The sequence below is a fragment of the Cynocephalus volans genome, chromosome 3 (assembly GCF_027409185.1).
Source record: "Cynocephalus volans isolate mCynVol1 chromosome 3, mCynVol1.pri, whole genome shotgun sequence".
Taxonomy (NCBI): domain Eukaryota; kingdom Metazoa; phylum Chordata; class Mammalia; order Dermoptera; family Cynocephalidae; genus Cynocephalus; species Cynocephalus volans.
Window position 1 is genome coordinate 179,465,045 of NC_084462.1, and position 19,407 is coordinate 179,484,451.

Here is a 19,407-nt window from a genome sequence, read left to right on the forward strand (position 1 = left end):
GCCAGGCTGTGAAGGGAGTTGAGGGGTGTCCTCTCCACGCCCTTGTAGATGGTTCATTCTCCTTAAAGCCCAATAATGTGCACCTAGGTTCTTCTCCCTCGTCTGCCCTCCCTACCCCTTTCTGTTACACAGGGCGGCTTTCTTGAAAATGATAGTGCCTTGTCTTGGAATCGTTTGTCAAGTCCTCATGTCAAAGACAGACACTAGAAAAGCCTTTTGAAAAGATACAGTACAAGTACCAAGTATAAGTTCATCTCCTCCTCAGGCCCACCTGTGAAGGGCACGTGGCGACCATTACTGTCCCTGCTTGCAGAGGAGTGATGGAGGGGGGTGACCTGCCTAAGGCCTTCAGTTAGTCCCAGGTAGAGATGCTGCCAGGTAGGAGCCTGCCTCTTCCCAGTGCCACCATGAGAGACTAGCGTTCCTGGCTCCAAACTTTCCTCCAGTCATACAGACTCTGTTCTGAGTCCTTCAACTCCTGTCCCCTCTGGCCAGCCCCCTCACCCCTCCTCACCAAATTCCTCCTGCTTGGCAACTCTCCCTTGATAAGCCTTCTCTTCTCTCTTAACCAGCAGGAGGAATTTGGAAGATCCCTTCTGTCTTATTCCATTGTGTGCTACTGTTACAGAATACCTAAGACTGGATAATTTATAATGAACATAAATTTATTGGCTCACAGTTCTGGAGGCCGCAAAGTCCAAGATTGAGGGGCCAACATCTGTCAGAGGCCTTCTTGCTGCGTCATCCTGTGGTGGAAGGCGGGAGGGCAAGAGGAGGCAAGCTAGCCCTCTTAATGACAGCACTAGTCCCACCCATGAGTCCTTTTGGCCTAATCACTTTTTAAAGGTTCCACCTCTTGATACTATTACAATGGCAATTAAATTTCAGCATGAGCTTTGGAGGAGACAAACATTCAGACATAGCACCTTTTAGGCCTTATATTTCTGTGGCTCACCTCTTAGGTGTCTCCATTTTCATCTGAGCCAGTTCTGCCCAACTGCTTTACCTATGCTCCAGGTTTGGTGATCATGAGTTTACTCTAACCTTCCTAAGCCAATTCAGTGAAATGTACCAAGTATCTGATATGAGCCAGGCCTTGCACGTGGAGTGCTGAGTGAGAAGCTGGGGGTCTATACCAGAAGAGAAGACAGCTCTCAGATTGCTGTGATCTTAGAAAGTTGGGTTTTGTGAGAGAGGCACATGGGTATTGGTTAGTGAGAAGGAGTATGACTTGGGGAAGGCTTTATGGTAGAGGTGACTCTTGAGTTGGGCCTGGAAGCCTTGGCAGGTGAAGATGGCAGGAGAAGGAGCTGTCCCAGGTGGATGGAGTAGCCCACAATAATACAGAGGTGGGAAGCACTGTGTGAGGTCGGGCTCGGTGGGCAGATATGGGAGGTCTGCTACACTGTGGGATCGGGCTAGGTTGGCAGATACAGGAGGTTGGGCCCATGGGGACAGATGTGGGAGCTCTACCACAGTGGGGTTGGGCTCAGTGGGCAGATGCAGAGGGTCTACTCCAGTGGGGGTCGGGCTCAGTGGGCGGATGTTGGAGATCTGCTGCATGGCATGGTGGGGTTGGACTCAGTGGCTGGATGCGGGAGGTCTACTGCACTATGGGGTCAGGCTCGGTGTGTGGATGCAGGAGGTCTACTCGGAGGGTATGTTTAGGAGAAGCAGGCGGGGGGTGGGGGGTTGGGTTGGGACCTGGCTCCAAACTGGAAGAGCCTTGAATCTTACTGGATTGAACTTGGACCTATACTGGTCAGGTCTGTGTTTTCCAGAGACCACTTAGGCTGCAGTGTAAATGTAGAAGACAAGTAGAGAGAGAAAGTGGAGGGAGTGTTGGTGAGAGTCCCATTGGTAGACTGAGGCATGGTTCAGGGAGGGAGATGCTGAGGCAGTCAGATGGGGACAGAACGGTGGGGTGGGTCTGTGGGGTGTCAGACACAGCATCAATAAGACTCAGTAACTAATGTCACGTGGGAAGGGAAGAAGGAGGAGCCCTGCCTTACCCCTTGTCCTGGATGCTCCAGGATCCAAGCTCAGCTCAGGAGGTGGGAGATGACTCTGAGGGGCTCATCTGGAGCACAAGAGACACTGTGGGTCCTCCACTTGGGCTTCTGATGACACAGGGAAGCCGTGTGTGTTACCTCAACCCCAGGACAGATAAGAATCATTACTAGCGACCTGGAGAGCTTTTCTTTATGCAGATGCTCCCACCATGAGAAGAAGCACCTACCACTGAAGAAGCACTTACACATGGGCTGTTGCCTGGATTTCCCAAGGGGTCGTCAACAGTCTGGAGGAATGATCCTCCTCCCTGTCCTTCTTCCCTGACTTTGCTGTGGGGCCAGCTGTGCCTGGGGGAGAAGGGGACAGGCCAGGAGTGAGGAGACAGTGGGAATCTCACCTCTGCCACAGATACCCTGGGTGACACTGGACAAAGCCCTTCCTCTTACTGGCCTTAGCTCCCTCCCTAAAACAAGGCGACTGTACTTTGTAATGTTAAGGACTCTGGTAGCTCAAAACAGTCTAACATTTTCTTAGTTAAGAAAAATAGAAGGCCTTTTGCAATCAACTGTTATCTTTTCCTGCTCTGTGGTGTCTAAAACTCCAGCTAATTTTTAAGTTTGTCTTAAGGACAGAGACTGGAGCCCCCTGGGAGAGGCAGGGGCTCCCACTGCACTCCCCTCACCCTCTGGAGGAACAAGCTGGCTGAGGGTATTGGGAGGAATGAGGCAGAATAAGGAATCCAAAGCTTATAACCACAACAGACCACTGTGTGGACAGCTAGCTATCATCTGGGGTCCTGACAAAGGGCAGGCAACAGTTACAGTGACCTAGGCAACGCCAGCCTGGCAGACGCAGGAGGACCTTGCAGCAGCTAGTGGAGTCCAGCATTGCAGGGCCTCTGCCACAAGGCAGGAACCAGTCCTCAGACTGGTGGTAGACAAGGTCACTGGGACAGGGACTCAGCCCCCTGAAGAAGGACAGCATCTAGATTCAGGAGTGGGGTCAGCGGCTGAGACCAGGTCATATAGCAGCAGAGCAGCCCAGGCGTGGGTCTCAGAATGTGGAGCTAAAGTGCCCCTGCCTCAGCCAGAATGAGTGGGCGGGGGTAGCGGCACCAAGGGCACCATGGAGGGCAGCTGCAGCTCTTCTGGCAGCATGTGAGTCTGCCGCCTTCATTTTTCAAGCCTGTCTTAATGTGACACCACAGCATGATTGGATTTGAAGAAGTAGCATTTCTCAGGCAATTTGCAACTTGCTGTATGTAAGACCTTGAGCAAGTCACATAACCTTTCAGGCCTGGTTTCCTGAGCTGTTACAAGTCCTCATGGGAGCTATCTTACATTAAGAAAAGTGCCTTAACTGCTCTAAAGTGGAGTTCATGTATTAATTGCTTTTGTTTCCTGAGAACAAGGAGGGAAGGACCCCTAAGACCCCAGGCCTCTGCGAGGTAGGAGGGAATAGAGAGTCCCCACATCATTGGTATTGTAGCCTGCATGCTGCTGTCACCTCGTCCTGGGGTAGAAACAAAGCCCTGCCCATCTAGTCAGAGAGGTGTGAGGCCAGCTTGCCCAGAGTCCCTCCCCAACTCATTGTGACTCTCTGCATTTCCCAAGTGACACCTGAGCAGGCAAAGAACAGGAACAATCAGTTCTTTCTCAGGTTGGGACAGAAGCCTGGCTTTTGATTTAAATGTGGCACAGCAACAAGGAGCCCTGACGCAGGCTCCCAGCACCAGCCTTATCTGCACAAAGCAGGACGGGATGGTGGGGGTTTGTGCAACAGACCTGCTCTGGTGTCCTGCCTTCAGGGTATAGGGCAGGGTGTGGTCTGAAGGCTCCAGTCAGTCCAGAACAGAGGGGAGTGATGACAGGACCTTGTTCCTTCCCAGCCCACAGCTGCAGACTCCTAATGCAGGCAGCAGGGTGCTGCCCCTGGGGAGGGCACAGGCTTTGGCTCAGACAGACCTGCTGGGTTTTAAACTCTGGCCCTTAAACACTGGCTGAAAGTGTCACTCTTTTGCTCAAAAAGTGGAATGAAATGGATCCATTAGGTTGGGAAATTCCAAGTCCACTGGTGATTTTAGTTAGAATAGCTTCTTGGCGGGCTGCAGAGAGGCCAGAGTCAACATTGAGGAGACAGTAGCAAGTGAGGAAGCAGAAATAGCAAGTGTAGTTGGAGAAGGAAGGAAAGGGGGTCAGAAGCCAAAAGGGACGTTTTTTAACCCTGTGAAAATTTGGATCCCATTTATTGGCTCAGGAGGAAGAGCCAAGGGAAAGGGGGAGAGAAAGGGTGGTGAGGAGACCGTGATAGGGTGGGGCGCTGCACAGATGTGAGAACCAGTTTTTAGGAGTAGGTCAAGGATATCTTGTCTGTGGCAGGAGGGGCAGAGATCGGTAGTTATGGGTTTGTTTGCTGGGGCCTTTCTCTCTCTACTAACCACTCTGCTTTTATGCCTCTCTGCCCCACAGGCCCCTCTACCCAGCGTCCAGTGCAGAATGGTCCCTCTCCTGATGAAATGGACATCCAGAGAAGGTAACCCGCACCCAGTAGGGGCCAGCCAGCAGCTCCCCGGTAGTGCCTGGTGGCCAGGGACACCCTTCAGCAAGCGAGGACACATCTGTACCTCGGGTGGACTTTCGCAGGCACACACTGGGGGCAGGGGGACAAGCCAGACCAGACAGGAAGAGGGAACTAGTACCTGGCAGCTTTCCCAGACCTGAAGACCAGGAGCAACTGAGAGTCCATGACGTTTTACAGAGAGCACCACTGACCTCCAGTTATGCAGCTCTCAGGATAAGCCTGGCAGTGTCCTGAGTGCTGTTCATTCGCCATTTAATTGAATCTGCCCAAGAGGGTTAGGAGGTAGTTATGACGTGGAGGGATTAAGCTGCGGAGGAGGTAGCTCCCATGGGATGTGGTTCAGGGGCCATAGGATAGGAATGATTCCCCACAGCAGAGCCTCTAAAGTGTTAGCACTAGGAAGATGGGTCAGTGCTGTTGTCCTGAAATTACAGAAGAGGTCGTGGTGGCTCACCGTAGAGTGGCCTCCCTGTAGTCACACTGCCAGGAAATGGCAGGTCCAGGGCTTGAATCCACATCTGCCATCTCTATGACGGGTCTCTGGCTCTTCTGACAAGGCTTCGAATTTGAGGTCTGTGGGAGCTGTGTCAAGGGAGGTCAGGCCTGGCTCAGGCCATCCCTACCCAGTTTTGTTGGATAGGAAGTAAAGCTCCAGGTGTCTGTGGCTAGACTCAAGTAGAGCCCTGGACTAGGAGTCAGGAAATCTGACTTTTGCCTCCCCACGCCCTCACTAACTGGCCATGAGACTTCTCCCAAGACTTTCTCTTCTCTGGCGTCCTGAGAAATGAAAGCCTTAGGCTCTGAGTGACATTGTACTTTACGACACTGGGCAAGTTACTGCCTATCCATGTTTCTCCATTTGAAAATGGTGTTAACCTCTCCCTGCCTATCTCAAGCACATGGGGTTGGGAATATGCTTGCCGGAGTGCATAGACATGAGAGATGAATTTTTGTGAAATCACATGTGTGTGCTGATTCCGCAGGCTTGTCTTTTTCTCGTTTTAATCCTTACACTACTCTTAGGGGTTGTTATTACTGTTTCCCACATGAGCCAGATGAAGCTCAGAGAATGGAAATGGCTCTCCCAAGCATCCAGGGAGTCAGAGACAGAACCAGGACTGGCAGTCATGTCTGACTCCAGCTGCAGCCCTCTGCCAGTCGCAGGGCATCAAGGAGTGAGCCCCACCAGACATGAGGCATAAACGTACAGAGGCCGATGGCTGCTAAATAGATCCTTCAGAACAGATTGAACACTCACAGTGCTGCATTATCCTAACCCAAGGCCCAGGTCAAACATGTGTGAGAGCCCTGGCTACAGAGGCGTGTCCTCGGACCAGAGCAATTCCTGAGTCCGACTACAAATTGCAGCAGTCAAACCTGAGGCAGGGACCCTCACTGGTCCCACTGCCCATCATTTTGCAAAGGGAGGAAGCCCAGGAGAGAGATGAATTACTCAGGACAACACGGTGAGGTAGTGACTCTGAGCACAGGAACCTTTCTGTTCTCACACAAACAAAGCCATAAATTCAGACCTGATTTAAATATTTTCCCAACATCCTCATTTTACCAGGGTTTTCTAAGTATATGGATCCTGCTGGGGAGGTTGGAGTTTCAGGTGATGTTTGGACAGTTTGGATGGAGAAGCTACTGCAGGTGCTACTGGGAGCTTTTCAAACAACATTAATGCCAAAGGGGACTTTTTCGTTATTTTTAGGCAGCAGGCATACTCCTCACAAGAACCCCTGAAGCGGGTGGTGTTATGCTCACTTTACAGAGAAGAATCTGAGGACCAGGAAAGGGAAATAACTTACTAATGGTCACAAAGCCATGAATCCCAGAACGGGAACCAGAAGGCTCCTGCCTCTGCACGGTCTTTGCAGTAAACTTTGGGTCCCATTTTACCCGTCTCTAAGATGAAAGCAACTGGATGAGATTCACATATCTATCCTTCACAAAGCATCTGTTGAGCACCTACTGCATGCCAGACACATTGCCAGGTACCAGAGACCCACGAACTTGCTGCGTTTTAAGGCTGCAGGTCCTACAAACCCCACGCTTTCCTGGCCACCCTTCCCTGCCATGGCACAGATGCAGTGTTCTTCCGGCACTCTCTCTCACTGAGCCCAGAGTTGGTCTCAGAATGTTCCTTAACCCTGTGCTTCAATAGCAGGAGTTTGGAGTTTGCTGCACACCAGTTAAAACCTTATTGCTATCCCTGGTCTAGATGATTCCTTAAGTCCCCGCCCACTCTGACATCTCAGTCTCCAGATTATGTGTATGCATTTGTAGGTCATTGTCCTCACTCAACCAGCATTTGAGAGCACCCCGAGACCACTCTGCCATAAGGAACTAGGATGTTAGGAGGTGTGCATAGCGTCCCACCACAGCATACCAAGTGACCCTCCACTAGAGGCCTGTGGTGAAGAGAATGAGGCATGCCTTCGGGTCCATTTCTCCTGATAACCCCCCATGCCCAAGAATTGCCCCAGGGAGCTGAAAAAGGTGCACTGAGAACAGGTGTTCCTGAGGTACAAGCCCCCAAAGGCCAGGGGAGCCTGTCCAGCCTAGGGAAGAGCTTGTTCACTCTGGCGAGGGAAATCAAACTGGCCCTCTGTGAGGGGCTCCCTGTTCCCTGAGCCTGAGACTCAGGAGACCGCCAGCACTGCCCCGTTCAGGAACTTGAACCGGTCACTTCCCCCTCCTATTAAGTGGAGGCAGCCGGGTGCAGTGGTGCTGGGGAGTGCCAGCGAAACCTGCCTCTGAAGCCTGGGCTCGTGGACAGTCAGACCGCCTGCTGTGCTTGCTTTTCAGACAAGTGATGGAACAGCAGCAGCAGCAGCAGCAGCAGCAGCGCCAGGAGTCTCTAGAGAGAAGAACCTCGGCCACAGGTGAGAGCCCTTCTCCTCTGGGCCTGCCTCCCATACCAGTGCCCGCAGGGCAGCCCCATCACCCAGATTGAGGCCCAGGGGAACATGGGCCCTCTGTGAAGAGCTGCTGATTGCCTAGGTCTCAGAGGGACAGTCACTGCAGTTGGCGCAGGGAACAAGGGAGCAGAACACAGGGCTGGGGTATTGGCTCAGCATGGTCTGGCCCTGCCCACCAACTTCCTGCCATCCCCTCCCTCGTTCTCGGAATGGACATTCAGTGAGTACCTGCCATGTCTCAGGCACCATGCTAATGGCTAAGGACACAGCCGTGGACAAGGTAGACAAAGCCCCTGCCCCCAGGGAGCCCATTGTCCAGTCAGGGAGACAAATGAACCAATACTCGCTATGGCCACATTAAGTACAGGGTGCCAAAGGCACACACAGGAGGCCCCGATGCACTGTGGGGTCAGAGAAGCCTTCCCAGAAGAGGTGTTGCTAAGCTTCAATCTTGAGTGTTGAATGGGACTTCGCGTGTTAAAGGAGGAGGAGAAGGGTTTTCTAGAAAATTGTAATGTTCATCGATAGGTTCAGGACTTTAAGATTTACCAAGTGCTTTCATATCCTTTGTCTTGTTTAATTATCTCAAACGCCCTATGAAGTAAGCAGGTGAATATTAGCCCATTTTCCTGGTGAGAACCCAAGCCTCACTAGTCAGAGGAGCACCTGCTGGAGGACGCTGACGATGCCATCACCTCCTCGCAGGCCCTGCTCCGCCATCCACTCCCCCTTTCTCACCCAGCTCTGACCCGTCGTCATGCCGGCCCTGCCCCACCACCCCAGAGCAGCCTGGCACTACCTCCCTCTTGCACTGGCCACGCTGGCCAGCCTCAGCCCATCCTCTTCCTTCCTCCTCACACTTGCTCCCCCTTCATCTAATGTAACCCATGCTCTCCTGTCACGTCCCAGCTCTGTTGTCACTTCTGCACGGAAGCCTTCCAGGAACTTCTGGCAAGGTTGGAGCCCTTCTTCGTGAGCCAGCGTAACACCATGTGCCTGCTCTTGGTAGCCCTTGTCACCTTGCCACAGTTCTAATTGTGTATTCACCTGTGTGATTAGTTAATTGTGTCCCCACCAGGTTCTGAGCACCACAAGCAGAGAGCCTGTGGCTGCTTTTCCCCACTGCCGAGCACAGTGCCCACCACATAACAGAGCCCAGGCACCATCAGGGGGAGGGTGGTTGGGCGGGTGGATAGTGGAGCCCAGCACTCAGCACTGCTCCCTGACCTATGCCCCCAGTCAGCCCTGGGACCCACAGTTGCCTGACTCAGCCCCTAAAAGCCAAGGATCAGTCACACTTGCATCTCAGGGACCAACTTCTGCTAACGCCTAGGAGGTACTAGGTACCCAGAAAGAACAAAGAAGAAAAAAGGTATAATTTGTGCAACCTAAGAGCTTCTCTCCCACTGGAAAAACATGATTGGAGCAAGATGAAGTTAGCTGAGCTCAAGGAACATTAAGCAAGTATGTGACACTGTGGGGTCCAGCCAGGCCCTGGAATGCTGAGGAGACCAGAGAGGGAGTAATTGTAACAGGGCCAAGTTCATCCTGCAGGGGCTCCCTGGAGGAGGCAAACCATGAGCTGTTCCTTGTCACTCTGAGGAGCAGGCTGCTCTCTGTCCTTCCTCCCAGGGCCTGAGATGGGAACAGCTGGCTTAGGCGCTGGCTGGGGCCAGACACCGACTGAGCTGCACTGTTGCATTGCAGGGCCCGTCCTCCCACCAGGGCATCCCTCATCTGCAGCCAGCGCCCCCCTCTCATGTAGTGGGCCTCCACCCCCACCCCCACCCCCTGTACCACCCCCACCCATGGGGGCCACCCCCCCTCCCCCACCCCCACTGCCAGCTGGAGGAGCCCAGGGGGCCAGCCACGACGAGAGCTCCATGTCAGGACTGGCTGCTGCCCTGGCGGGAGCCAAGCTAAGAAGAGCACAGCGGGTAAGAGTCCAAGCATGGGGCTGGGTGCTCCTTCTCTCACTTGCAAGACACTAAGCAAATCTCCTCCCCCACAAAGCCTAGCCAGCCTCTGCCTGCTGTTATTAAGTGAGAAACTGTGGGGCAGCTGCTCTTGACCCTCATGTGGACCTTCCTAAGCAAGGCAAAAAATATTTCCTCTTTGTAGATGAGGAAGCTGAGGCATAGAGAATTTAAACAGTTTGTCCAAGTCACACAGTTTATAAATTGCAGAGTTTAGACTTAAGCCCAGAGTCTCCTAAATATGAGTCTTTTGCTCTTTCTACTGTACCAAGTTGTATCATGGAAATCAGTTCCATCCAGCTTAGTTTTTCTTGCCTACCCTTCACACATGTTCTGGAATGAGGCCAGGTGTGGCTGCAGTTGTAAGGAGAGCACCTCTGATACAGATCTTTGGCTTAAATTTTGTTTCCTTCCCCCATAATTGTCTCTCCTCCCTCTGCTGATGTCACAGCTGGTCTTGGCAAGGGCACCACTGGGGAGTGTCTGCTGCCTGTGTGGCCTGGGCCAGTCCTTGTCCTGCTCTATCCTGTGGGATTGGGGAACATTGGGCTAGATGGCTCCTGAGGTCTCTTGTTGTGGGATTCACCAGCACACAAGCACAGTCCCCAACATCCCCTCCAGTAGTTGCCAGGACTACCTGTCCTGCCACTCGCACCAGAGTGTAAACGTGTCATCCTGTACCCTCAGCCAGAAGATGCATCTGGAGGCTCTAGTCCCAGTGGGACCTCGAAGTCCGATGCCAACCGGGCAAGCAGCGGGGGAGGTGGAGGCGGCCTCATGGAGGAGATGAACAAGCTGCTGGCCAAGAGGTGGGTCTTTCTGCCTCCCCAGTTGCAGTGTGCAAAGTGGGAAGCACCCATCTCTTAGCATCCCATGGAGAGTTCTTGTTTGGCCCCAGAATCCTTTGTCACCCAGTTTAGCCAAGCAGGGAAAACTGACTTAGGTTTTCCTTTTCAAGGGGTCTGTCTGAGGCATCGAGCCCAAAGGAGTCCTCTACACTCTAAATCTTTTGTTTTAGTTTAACAGGTACTTATTGAAACACCTGCCACGCACCAGCCTTATCCAGAGCAGAGATAAATTTGATGATTTCAGAGATAAATTCAGAGGGAGAATAGTCTCTGCACTTAAGATCCCAACAGAAATAAGATGTGGTCCTGTGCAAGGGTTTACAGAGGACACTCTGGGGAGTGTGTGATGAAGGTGCCCCGTCCTCCAGGGCCTGCAGGAGAAGGTACAGGAGAAGGAATTATGAAGCAGCAGGGCTCAGAGGGCATCACCCCTGAGAGAAGGAAAGAGAACTGTTCCATCCATGTCGTGGTTGGGCTCTGGGGCCTGGTGCCTGGCCATCCACTTCTCCATCCACTCCAGCAGCACCTGGCCATCCCTGCCTCCCACGTGCCGTCAGCCTGTCACCGTAGCTCCACTGTTCCCCAGCCGAAACCTGAGCAGATGGAGAGCCTACACAACTGTCTGTCAGATGGGATGCAAAGCTTGGATTTTATTTTTAAATGTGGCCTAGCGTCAGGAATGTGCTGACATTGTGCTGCCAATGCTGTGGCTCACCTGGGCACCAGAGGGCACAGGAGCAGGCCTTACCTGTTAGAACAGATGAAGCAATGGCAGGAGCCCTACCCCCTCGCTGCCTCCTCCCCACCTTCTCTCACTCTTCCGGCCCTCCCAGCTGCCTTCAAGTTGGCTAACCTGAGTGAGAACTCTGTATGCCCGGATTTTCACACTGTTGTCCTAATTCAAATCATTAAATTCGCACAGCTGTGTGGAGATGAAATGAGGAGACAAAGGCCCACCAAGTGCAGGCAGTTGGTCTGGCACTTCGTGGCAGAGCAGAGCAGAGCTGGGTTTCCCACCAAGGGCTTCTGAGCACAGGTCAGGGACTGCACAGAGGGGAGCCTGCCATGAGAGCAGTGAGGTTGGTCCACAGTACAGGCTTCTCCTGAGCCTCCCACTGGGCCTGGGCATACATAAATCACCAAGACAGGAGACAGACTTAGAAGCAATTTTCATGTAATAGTAAATCAAGACATGTGGGGTTGACTGTGGTTGCACAAAGATCGGAACGGCTCACTGGGGGAGAGAGCTGGGAGGGCTTCACAGACGAGGTTCCACCTGCACTCGGCCTTAATGGGTGAGTGTGATTCTCTTGGCTGAGGCAGGAGAGGAGAGCATCCCATCCTTGAAGAACGGCAGAGGTGGGTGGGCTGTGCTAAAGTACCTGAGAAGGCTGAGTGGTCCACCACGCCTGGAGAAATGCACATGGAGGAAATGGACCACAAGTGTGTCTGGAAGAGACCTCATTGGTCAAGGGCATAGGGTTCCATCTCAGAGCACTGAGAGAGGTGAAGAGGGGCCTCAGAAACACACGGTATTTTTGGAAAAGCAAATATTAACACATTCCTCAAGTTCAAAACCAACAAGTTAATAACAGCTTGGTCTAAATGTAGACCAAACTGAGAGGAAGCTCCTTTCTCTGTGAGCACAGGAAAAGGCCAATGTTGCCAGGAGCCAGTGAGACGCCAGAGCTGAGGCCCTGCGAGAACAAGCCTGCTTCATGCAGCTCAGCAAGGATCAATCAGGCTGCTCTTTGAAATCAGCCTTGGCGATGGCTACTGGAGGGAGCTGGCAATGAGAATGCCCATGCAAACCGTTGCTTTTAATGAAGGTTCCTGAGATTTTTGTCTTTTGCCTCTGGGCACATGCACTTGAGGGTCTTTTTCCACGGGAGAGTCTTTTTCCGTAGCAGTGGAGTGCAGCAGGGAAGCAAGTGTGCACTGAGGGCTGCTGTGTGCCAAGCACTTTCACACGCACCCATTGCATTTGGAATGGCTTGGTCTGCTTTATATTTTTAAGAGATCGAACACTGGCTGCTAGGTAGGAATAGATTGTAAAGGGGCAAAGTGGCTGTGGGTATACCAGTTAGGAGTCTATTGTAGTCCAGGAAGAGACAATGGTGGCTTGTAGTAAGGTACTGGAAGGGAAGATCAGGAAAAGACAGATTGGCAATAAAATTCAGAGGTAGGATTGGCCAGGGATGATCCCAGGTTTCTGAGCTGAGGGACCAGGTGTGTAGACCTGCCCTTCCTGAGATGAGACAGCAGAAGAAGGGGGCCTCCGGTGTCGCTGAGCAGGCTACCATGTCCACCGCGCCACTGACTAGTGACAGCCAGGCAGCAGCTCCTCACCATGCGTCATGCCAGCTTCATTCTTGACGGGCAGCTCACCTCAGAAGTTATGAGAGTTCGGTGTTCTGTCAGCTTCACAAAGTTGAAGATCCACAAAAGCATACCTTTGGGGAATGTTAGATAAGGGTCTGTGTGTATGGATGGGAGGTAGCCAGAAATAGGTGACCACAGGACAAAAACTATGAGAGCGTATTTGTCCATTTTCTGTGGCTTATAACAGAATACCTGAAACTGGGTGATTATAAAGAAATGAAATTTATTTATTACAATTTTGGAGGCTGGGAAGCCCAGGGAACACATCTGGTGAGGGCCTTCTTCTGATGGTGACTCTCTACGGCAACTCAGCGTATCACATGGAGGGAGAAATGGCATGAGCAAGAGAGAGCTAACCGTCTCACCTCCCTCCTTGTAAACCATCAGAACCTCGCCCATGACTCCAAGAATGGATCGGTCCGTTCACGAGGCTATGGTCCTCATAATCTAATCACTTCTCAAAGGCTTTTTAAATACCATAATCAGTTTCCCACCCTCTTAGCACTGTTGCAATGGGGGTCATACCTCGCTGAGTTTTGGGGGGACATTCAATCCACAACGGTGAGGTTTTAGAGTTTACAAAAAGGGAATTCATCCATGTGGGGATTATGCGTGAATTGACTATAGGGCAGCAGTTGGAGCTATTCAGTCTTTCCTTTTCTGATCAGTTCCAGGTTCTTTATGGTTTTCCTGATTGGGGAGGGAGTGGCTGGATTAACAGAGTTCCAAGATAGGAGGGGTTTTAGGATAATAGAAGAAAGTGTCTTCCTGCCTCCCACAAGGTGGTAGGGTCTGCTTGTCCCAGCCAGTTAGCTTGCAGACAGAAGGGTCTCACAGCCCTGACCAGTGGGACAGACACATGCAGCCCAGGGAGGCACCTCTCTGTCCTATGTGGCCAGGCCTTGAGTGTCCTGGGAGTATAGCTGCCAATCAACCAAGCCCCGGCTCCCAGGAGACCTTGACAGGGGGCAGACCAACTTCCTCCACCCCTCAGGTGCTATGACTGTCCCCAGTCCAGCTAAACAGAGATAGGAACATCCCAAACTCCATCTTCCCAGACCAGTTTTGTGTCCTGGGTCATGGGTGAGCACAGAAGGCCTGGACGTTCACCCAGCTTGGCTCCTGACCAGACAGGTGCCTGGACAAGTTGCCTCCTTCACAGAAAGCACCATCATAGTCCCCATCACAGGTTCATCTGAGGACTGGGGTGGATCCCACACAGAGGAGGGGGAGGCATTCTAAGCCCGCATGAGAGCCTTGAGGAGCTGATTGGTATCTTCTTCCTTCCTTGTGTCTAGGAGAAAAGCAGCCTCCCAGACAGACAAGCCAGCTGATAAAAAGGAAGATGAAAGCCAAGTGGTGAGCAGACACTCCCCCAGCCCCGCCTGCTGCCTTGGGCTTCCCACCCAAAGTACACCTGCCAGGAGGGCTCCTGGGCCCAAGCCTCGGGGTGCTGAGGCCTTCCTGGTTTGGAGGTACCCACCATGGAGACTTCATCGGGAGGTTTATAGGAGGGACGGGACATGGGGGGCAGGCCGGCCCTCACTGAGCCTGCCCTCTGCCAGATGCCGCCCTGCCCTGGGAGCTGCAGCGAAGCGGGGAGACAGAGAAGCAGGGAAAGCAAGACTGCCCCATGAGTGCTAGGTGGGGATGCCTAGAGCCCTGGGAGGCACGGCAGGGCCACGTCACCTGCCCCCAACCCCAGGGATCTCAGACAAGTCAGGGCCTTATCAAGGGACCTGCATGGTCAGAGAGAGAGCACATGCTAGAGGTACTGTCTGCTGGAAGCCCAGGGCAGTTTTTACTTTTGAACTATTTCTGTTCCTAAAGACTGCACCTGAGTCCATCAGTTCCAGCAGAAGCTGCAGGGGAACCATGGTGGAGGAGCCCCTGGCCTTGTCCTCAGTGGGTGTCGTGAGCCTAGTGTGGCTGCACAGAGCTTCCAGCATCCACTTCCACTTAGGGGGCTAATTCTCTTTTCCTCTTTGCTAAGCTTTTCCTGTAAAAATAGACTCTTATTGACACTGCTAAGTTTAGAACTTAACTACAAATGACACAAAGGTTATTCCTCAGTGGCAGAACAAGAGAGAAGGACGCGACAGCCAGCAACCAGTGTCTGCTTTCTGCCACATTTTCCTGTCAGTCTGTGAGGCGAGCCTGCTGTGCCCTGGGCTCCAGCCCTCCAGCCGATCCGCTCCTCAGATCCCCACCCTATGCTGCATCCCTGAGGTCCCTCTGCCCCCGGGCTAGCTCCTCCTCAGCCTGTACGGCTCTGCATAAGCCTTACTCCCTACGAAATAGCCTCCGAGGCCCAAGCTAGGTAGGGCTCCCTACTACTTCTCCTGAGGTCCTCAGTGCACGCATGATTGCTTGTGCAGACTCGCTCCCTCCTGGCACATCATAGGCCCTGGGAGGGCCAGGCCAGGTTCCTCATGTATCCTCTGTCTCCATGCCTCGCACACTGGAGTTCAGCCAACTAACTCACCATGAATTTCTGGAGTTACAGAGGCCTGTGTGGCTGGCAGCCACAGGATAATCATAGGTGTCAATGCCATAGCCTCCCCCCAGCAGGCAGCGTTAGGGCCCTCAATTCAGTACTGGCCTTTGTCAGGCTGCTGCTGGGGCTTCGCAGTCCCAATTCCTAGACCCCTAAACACTCCCTCCTCCATCTCCGAGGAGAAGAGTAGATTTCAAATCCTGGGGGCTTCTGGAAGAGAAACACATGCTGAAACCTTCAGAGCTCTCTTCCTCAGACCCCTTTTCTTTCTTCCTTTTTAATAGGTCCCACGGTCACTGCTAGTTCTTGTTCACCTCGGTCCCCTTCTCACACCCAGGGTTAGCCTCTAGAGGGGCTGCAGAAGCTGCATACGCCAGAGCAGGGGGCGGGAGGGGGGCAACACCAGTGGCTGGCTTTATTTTCTTTTTCATACTTTTCAGTATTTTCTAGTTCTCTTCAGTGAACATGAAATAGGTTTATAATTAATGGAGAACAAACAAGCATTATTTAAAAGTAGAAAAGATCCCTGGATGCAGACTCAGGTGACTGGGCGGGTGCTCTGCTACTTGCTGGCCATCGGCCAACTATGTTCCGCTCTAAGGACCAGTCCCACCACCTGAAAACACTCCCCTGCACGCCAGGCACAGTGGCCTCACAGGCTGTGCGAGTAACAAGAGAGTCACAAGCCTCACTGAGAAGGTGCCCAGTGGTGCTGGGGCAGCCTCTCTTTCCTAGCCTGGAATTGAGAATATCTTCCCTTTTATGCAGGGAGAATTTTTTTTTTAAGTAATACATTGAAAAAAAAATCCTAGTTTTTTTAATGACTCTAATTTCACCTGTAATAGCTTTCGTCCTTGCCTGTTGCCTTAGGCCCTGGTCCCCACACACATTTGCATAATCTGTCATTCAGCTCTTTAAAATGAGAAGGCCTCAGGAGATTCTTCCCAAACCAGCCTAACACATTCGTTTGCCACTGGACCAGAGACTCCCAGAACTCTTTCGTTCAACTCATTCATCCTGATAGGTGCCAGGCCTGTTCTCGGTGTGGGGACCTGTGGTGAGCAGACATGGCCCTGACCTCTCACAGATGCACATTTGGATGGGGTGGGGGGCTGGGGAGTATCTTTATTTTTATTTACTTACTTATTTGTTTGTTTATTTAATTTTATTGTTAGGCTAGGGAGTTTCTGCTTAGAGCAGTGAGCCTGGAGGTAGCGGTGGGAGCCCAAGAGCCCCCGCCCCCTCAAGTCTCACATGGACCAGGTGAGAAGTAGAGAGGTGACAAAGAGTGTGACAGGGCAGCAGTAGGCAGAGACTCTGCTGTGCATCAGGGTTACACTTGTCAGCCTCTTGAAGTTTGCTGGCTAGACCGGGTTGAAAGCTCTGCATAGCAGCTGTGTGCTTTGCTTAATAAAAGTGGAAGAAATATTAGTATTACTTAATAAAAGCCATTTTCTTGATAGTAAAAAATCTTTCCAAAGGACATGCCACGCATGATAAGTGTTAGCTTTTCCTCTTATTGATTTATTCACAGCCATTATTTGAGTAGCACTGTAGACTTATCACATGGGCAGGGTAGACACACATTGGCCGGGCTGGGTGGACCCCATGTGAGCCAGGCACCATGCTGTGTGCTGGGGATCCAGAGATGCGTAAGACATGCCTCTGCCCTTGAGGAACTCATAGCCTGTCAGAGAGGCACACAGTGAGCAGACATTTGACAAGGAATGTGACAAGGGCAGAGAGAGAAGGAGCACCAGGGGCTATGGAACTCCCAAGGCAGAAGTTCCTATGCCCAGCCTAGAGGCCCCATGGCAAAGTGGTGTTTGCCTGGAGCTTTGAAGGGTGAGCTGGAGTTTGCAGGCTGAGGCAAGAGCAGGGTGTGTGTGGCAGGGAGGGCATCGTGGGCAAAGGCACAGAAGTGGGGGGAGCAGCCAGGGCAGGTGGGTTGGAGTGAGCTGGCAGAGGCAAAGCCAGAGCGGCCAGGCTGGGCTCTCGGGCTGTGCCTGCCCCCAGCCAGGCCTTCCTCCGCGAGCACTCTGGTGGCTGCAGAGGCTCTTAGCAGAGGGGTCAGGAGTTCAGACCTAGGTTTAGAGCTATCAGTTTGACAGCAACATTGATGAACTTATGAGCTGGCTGGGGATAGGTGTAAAGTTAAGAGTAGGCTCTTACCTTCTCACTGCTTCCTCCTCTCTTTGTGAAAGAGAAACGAGGTATGCCTGGGGTCTTCCACAAGCCTAGCTCCTGCTCCCTACGACATTGCTGTGCCATGCCATCACTCTTGCTGCAGGCCTGGGAGCCTACATCCGCAGCCAGTGCATTCGCACAGCACCCTCTAGGGTCAGTCAGACCCCAGTTCCCTGAGAGGTGGGGCTGCCACTCAACAGAGGAGTGAGCCATGGCTTGGGAAGAAAGGCAGGTCCTTCAGGTAGGTCCCATCTGGCCGCCTCCATGGGCTTCATGGCCATGGGAGAATGGGAGAGGAAAATGGGGCCGAGCTCCTTGTGAATAGCAGTGAGTGCTGCACGGTGAAGGGAGGAGCCGCCCCACAGAGGTTTTGGGGTGACGTGTCCGGCCACAGTGGGCTCAGGTCTGAAGGTGGCTGAGGTGCTGAGAACCAGAGAAGCTCTGCACTGCTCTGCAGAGCTGTAGCTCCCTACAGGCTTCTCCATCCTGGACTTTGTCCATGGGGTCAAAGGTCATCTCCCCACCAAGATTTGGGGTTTTCATTTTTTAATATTATGTATTTTTTTGTTGATTATAAAAGTAATATATGTTCACTGAGAACATTTGGGAAACAGATTTCTTAAATTACTCTGGTCCAAATGTATCCTGCCCCAGCCCCAAGCAGCCTTCCTGAGCAGGCTTTAATGGAAGACCCTTTCTTTTCCATTTTAGGAAGATCCTAATACCTCCCCATCTCCGGGGACCCGAGCAGCCAGCCAGCCACCTAACTCCTCAGGTAAGAGGGTGCCATCCTGACCCCAACGAGGCACAAGATCTGAGAGCAGAAGGGAGGGACCCTTAGAAGATAATCTGATCCAACCACCTCACTTGACACATGAGCATAGAGAGCCGGGGAAGACTCGCAGAAGCCCAGCTTCCTCCAGGGGCCCCAGTGGGTCAAGTGGAGTGCAGGAGCCTGGGAAGTGCTGGGGCAGACTGACTGCCATGCGTTCCCATCGGAGCTGGGAAGAACAGCTCCGTGGTTTCCCACCAGGACCCAGAGTCCCACACAAGGGTAGGCTCGCCTGGCAGCACATATCCAATGGTGGCAGATTGCGCCTAAGGCTCTGGTGTATGGGCTGGGGCCCACGCTCTTAAGAGGAATGTTTAAATCTCCAAATTGTGTTTCCATGTGAAATGCCAACTAATGATTGCCGTTACAAGGGTCACCAGTTTTTTCCGCCAGAAATGCAGCCCTTTACCCTGCTCAGGTTTCTCCCAGTCTGAGCTGTCACAGAAGGGATATAATTAGGAGGGTGAGATGAGGTTTAGCAGTGGGAAGAAGACCCCATGATTGGTTGTTCAGTCATTCGACAAAACTTCGTTCAGCATCTGCTCTGTGCCAGGCCCATGCTCATGAGCACGTGAGGAGAGGTAGAAGGGGTCAGGCCATTCTACCTGGGCAGAAGGAGGCTCTTGCCAGCTGTCTGCCCACCTCACCGGGCGTGATGCCATGCTGTTCCAGTAGCACTGTACGCGCGTCCGCCTCGCTCCCAAGACTGCACATGTCCTCTCCATCTAGGACTCTACCTGGCACATTGATTTGCCAAAACCCGTAGCTTCTTGTCCAATGGACGTGAACAATGTCTCTGCCCTCGTTTGCTTCTTACAGAAGACCAGTGAATGGGCTGAACGGTTTCCCTTTGCAGGAGGTTGAGGCTCCGTGTGGTTGAGTGGTCTGCTCAAAGCCGCACACCTGGAGCTTGCTGTGGTCCCAGGTCTCATGCCGCAGGCCCAGCAAACATACCTGCCTCACACCCATGGTGGGTCTGTAGGGTCCCAGGCCTTTGGGCAGCTTCCCTGCTACCCCTAGGGATTTTGTCTCTGCCTCTGTCATCTTGCAAAGTTAGGGAATTCTGGGGCCGGCCCGTGGCTCACTCGGGAGAGTGCGGTGCTGATAACACCAAGGCCCCGGGTTCGGATCCCATATACGGATGGCCGGTTCGCTCACTGGCCGAGCG

At 52.7% G+C, this 19,407-nt stretch overlaps 1 protein-coding gene across 1 annotated transcript in view; it reads left to right on the forward strand.

Annotated features, from left to right (window-relative positions):
* The window catches only part of EVL (Enah/Vasp-like), a 173,005-nt gene that overhangs the window by 145,978 nt on the left and 7,620 nt on the right, over window positions 1–19,407 (forward strand). Inside the window, exons 4-9 of the mRNA XM_063090240.1 lie at window positions 4,482–4,545; window positions 7,405–7,481; window positions 9,225–9,454; window positions 10,181–10,302; window positions 14,022–14,082; window positions 18,119–18,182. Coding sequence (XP_062946310.1) covers window positions 4,482–4,545; window positions 7,405–7,481; window positions 9,225–9,454; window positions 10,181–10,302; window positions 14,022–14,082; window positions 18,119–18,182 — 618 coding nt within the window. The remainder of the gene's footprint in view (window positions 1–4,481; window positions 4,546–7,404; window positions 7,482–9,224; window positions 9,455–10,180; window positions 10,303–14,021; window positions 14,083–18,118; window positions 18,183–19,407) is intronic.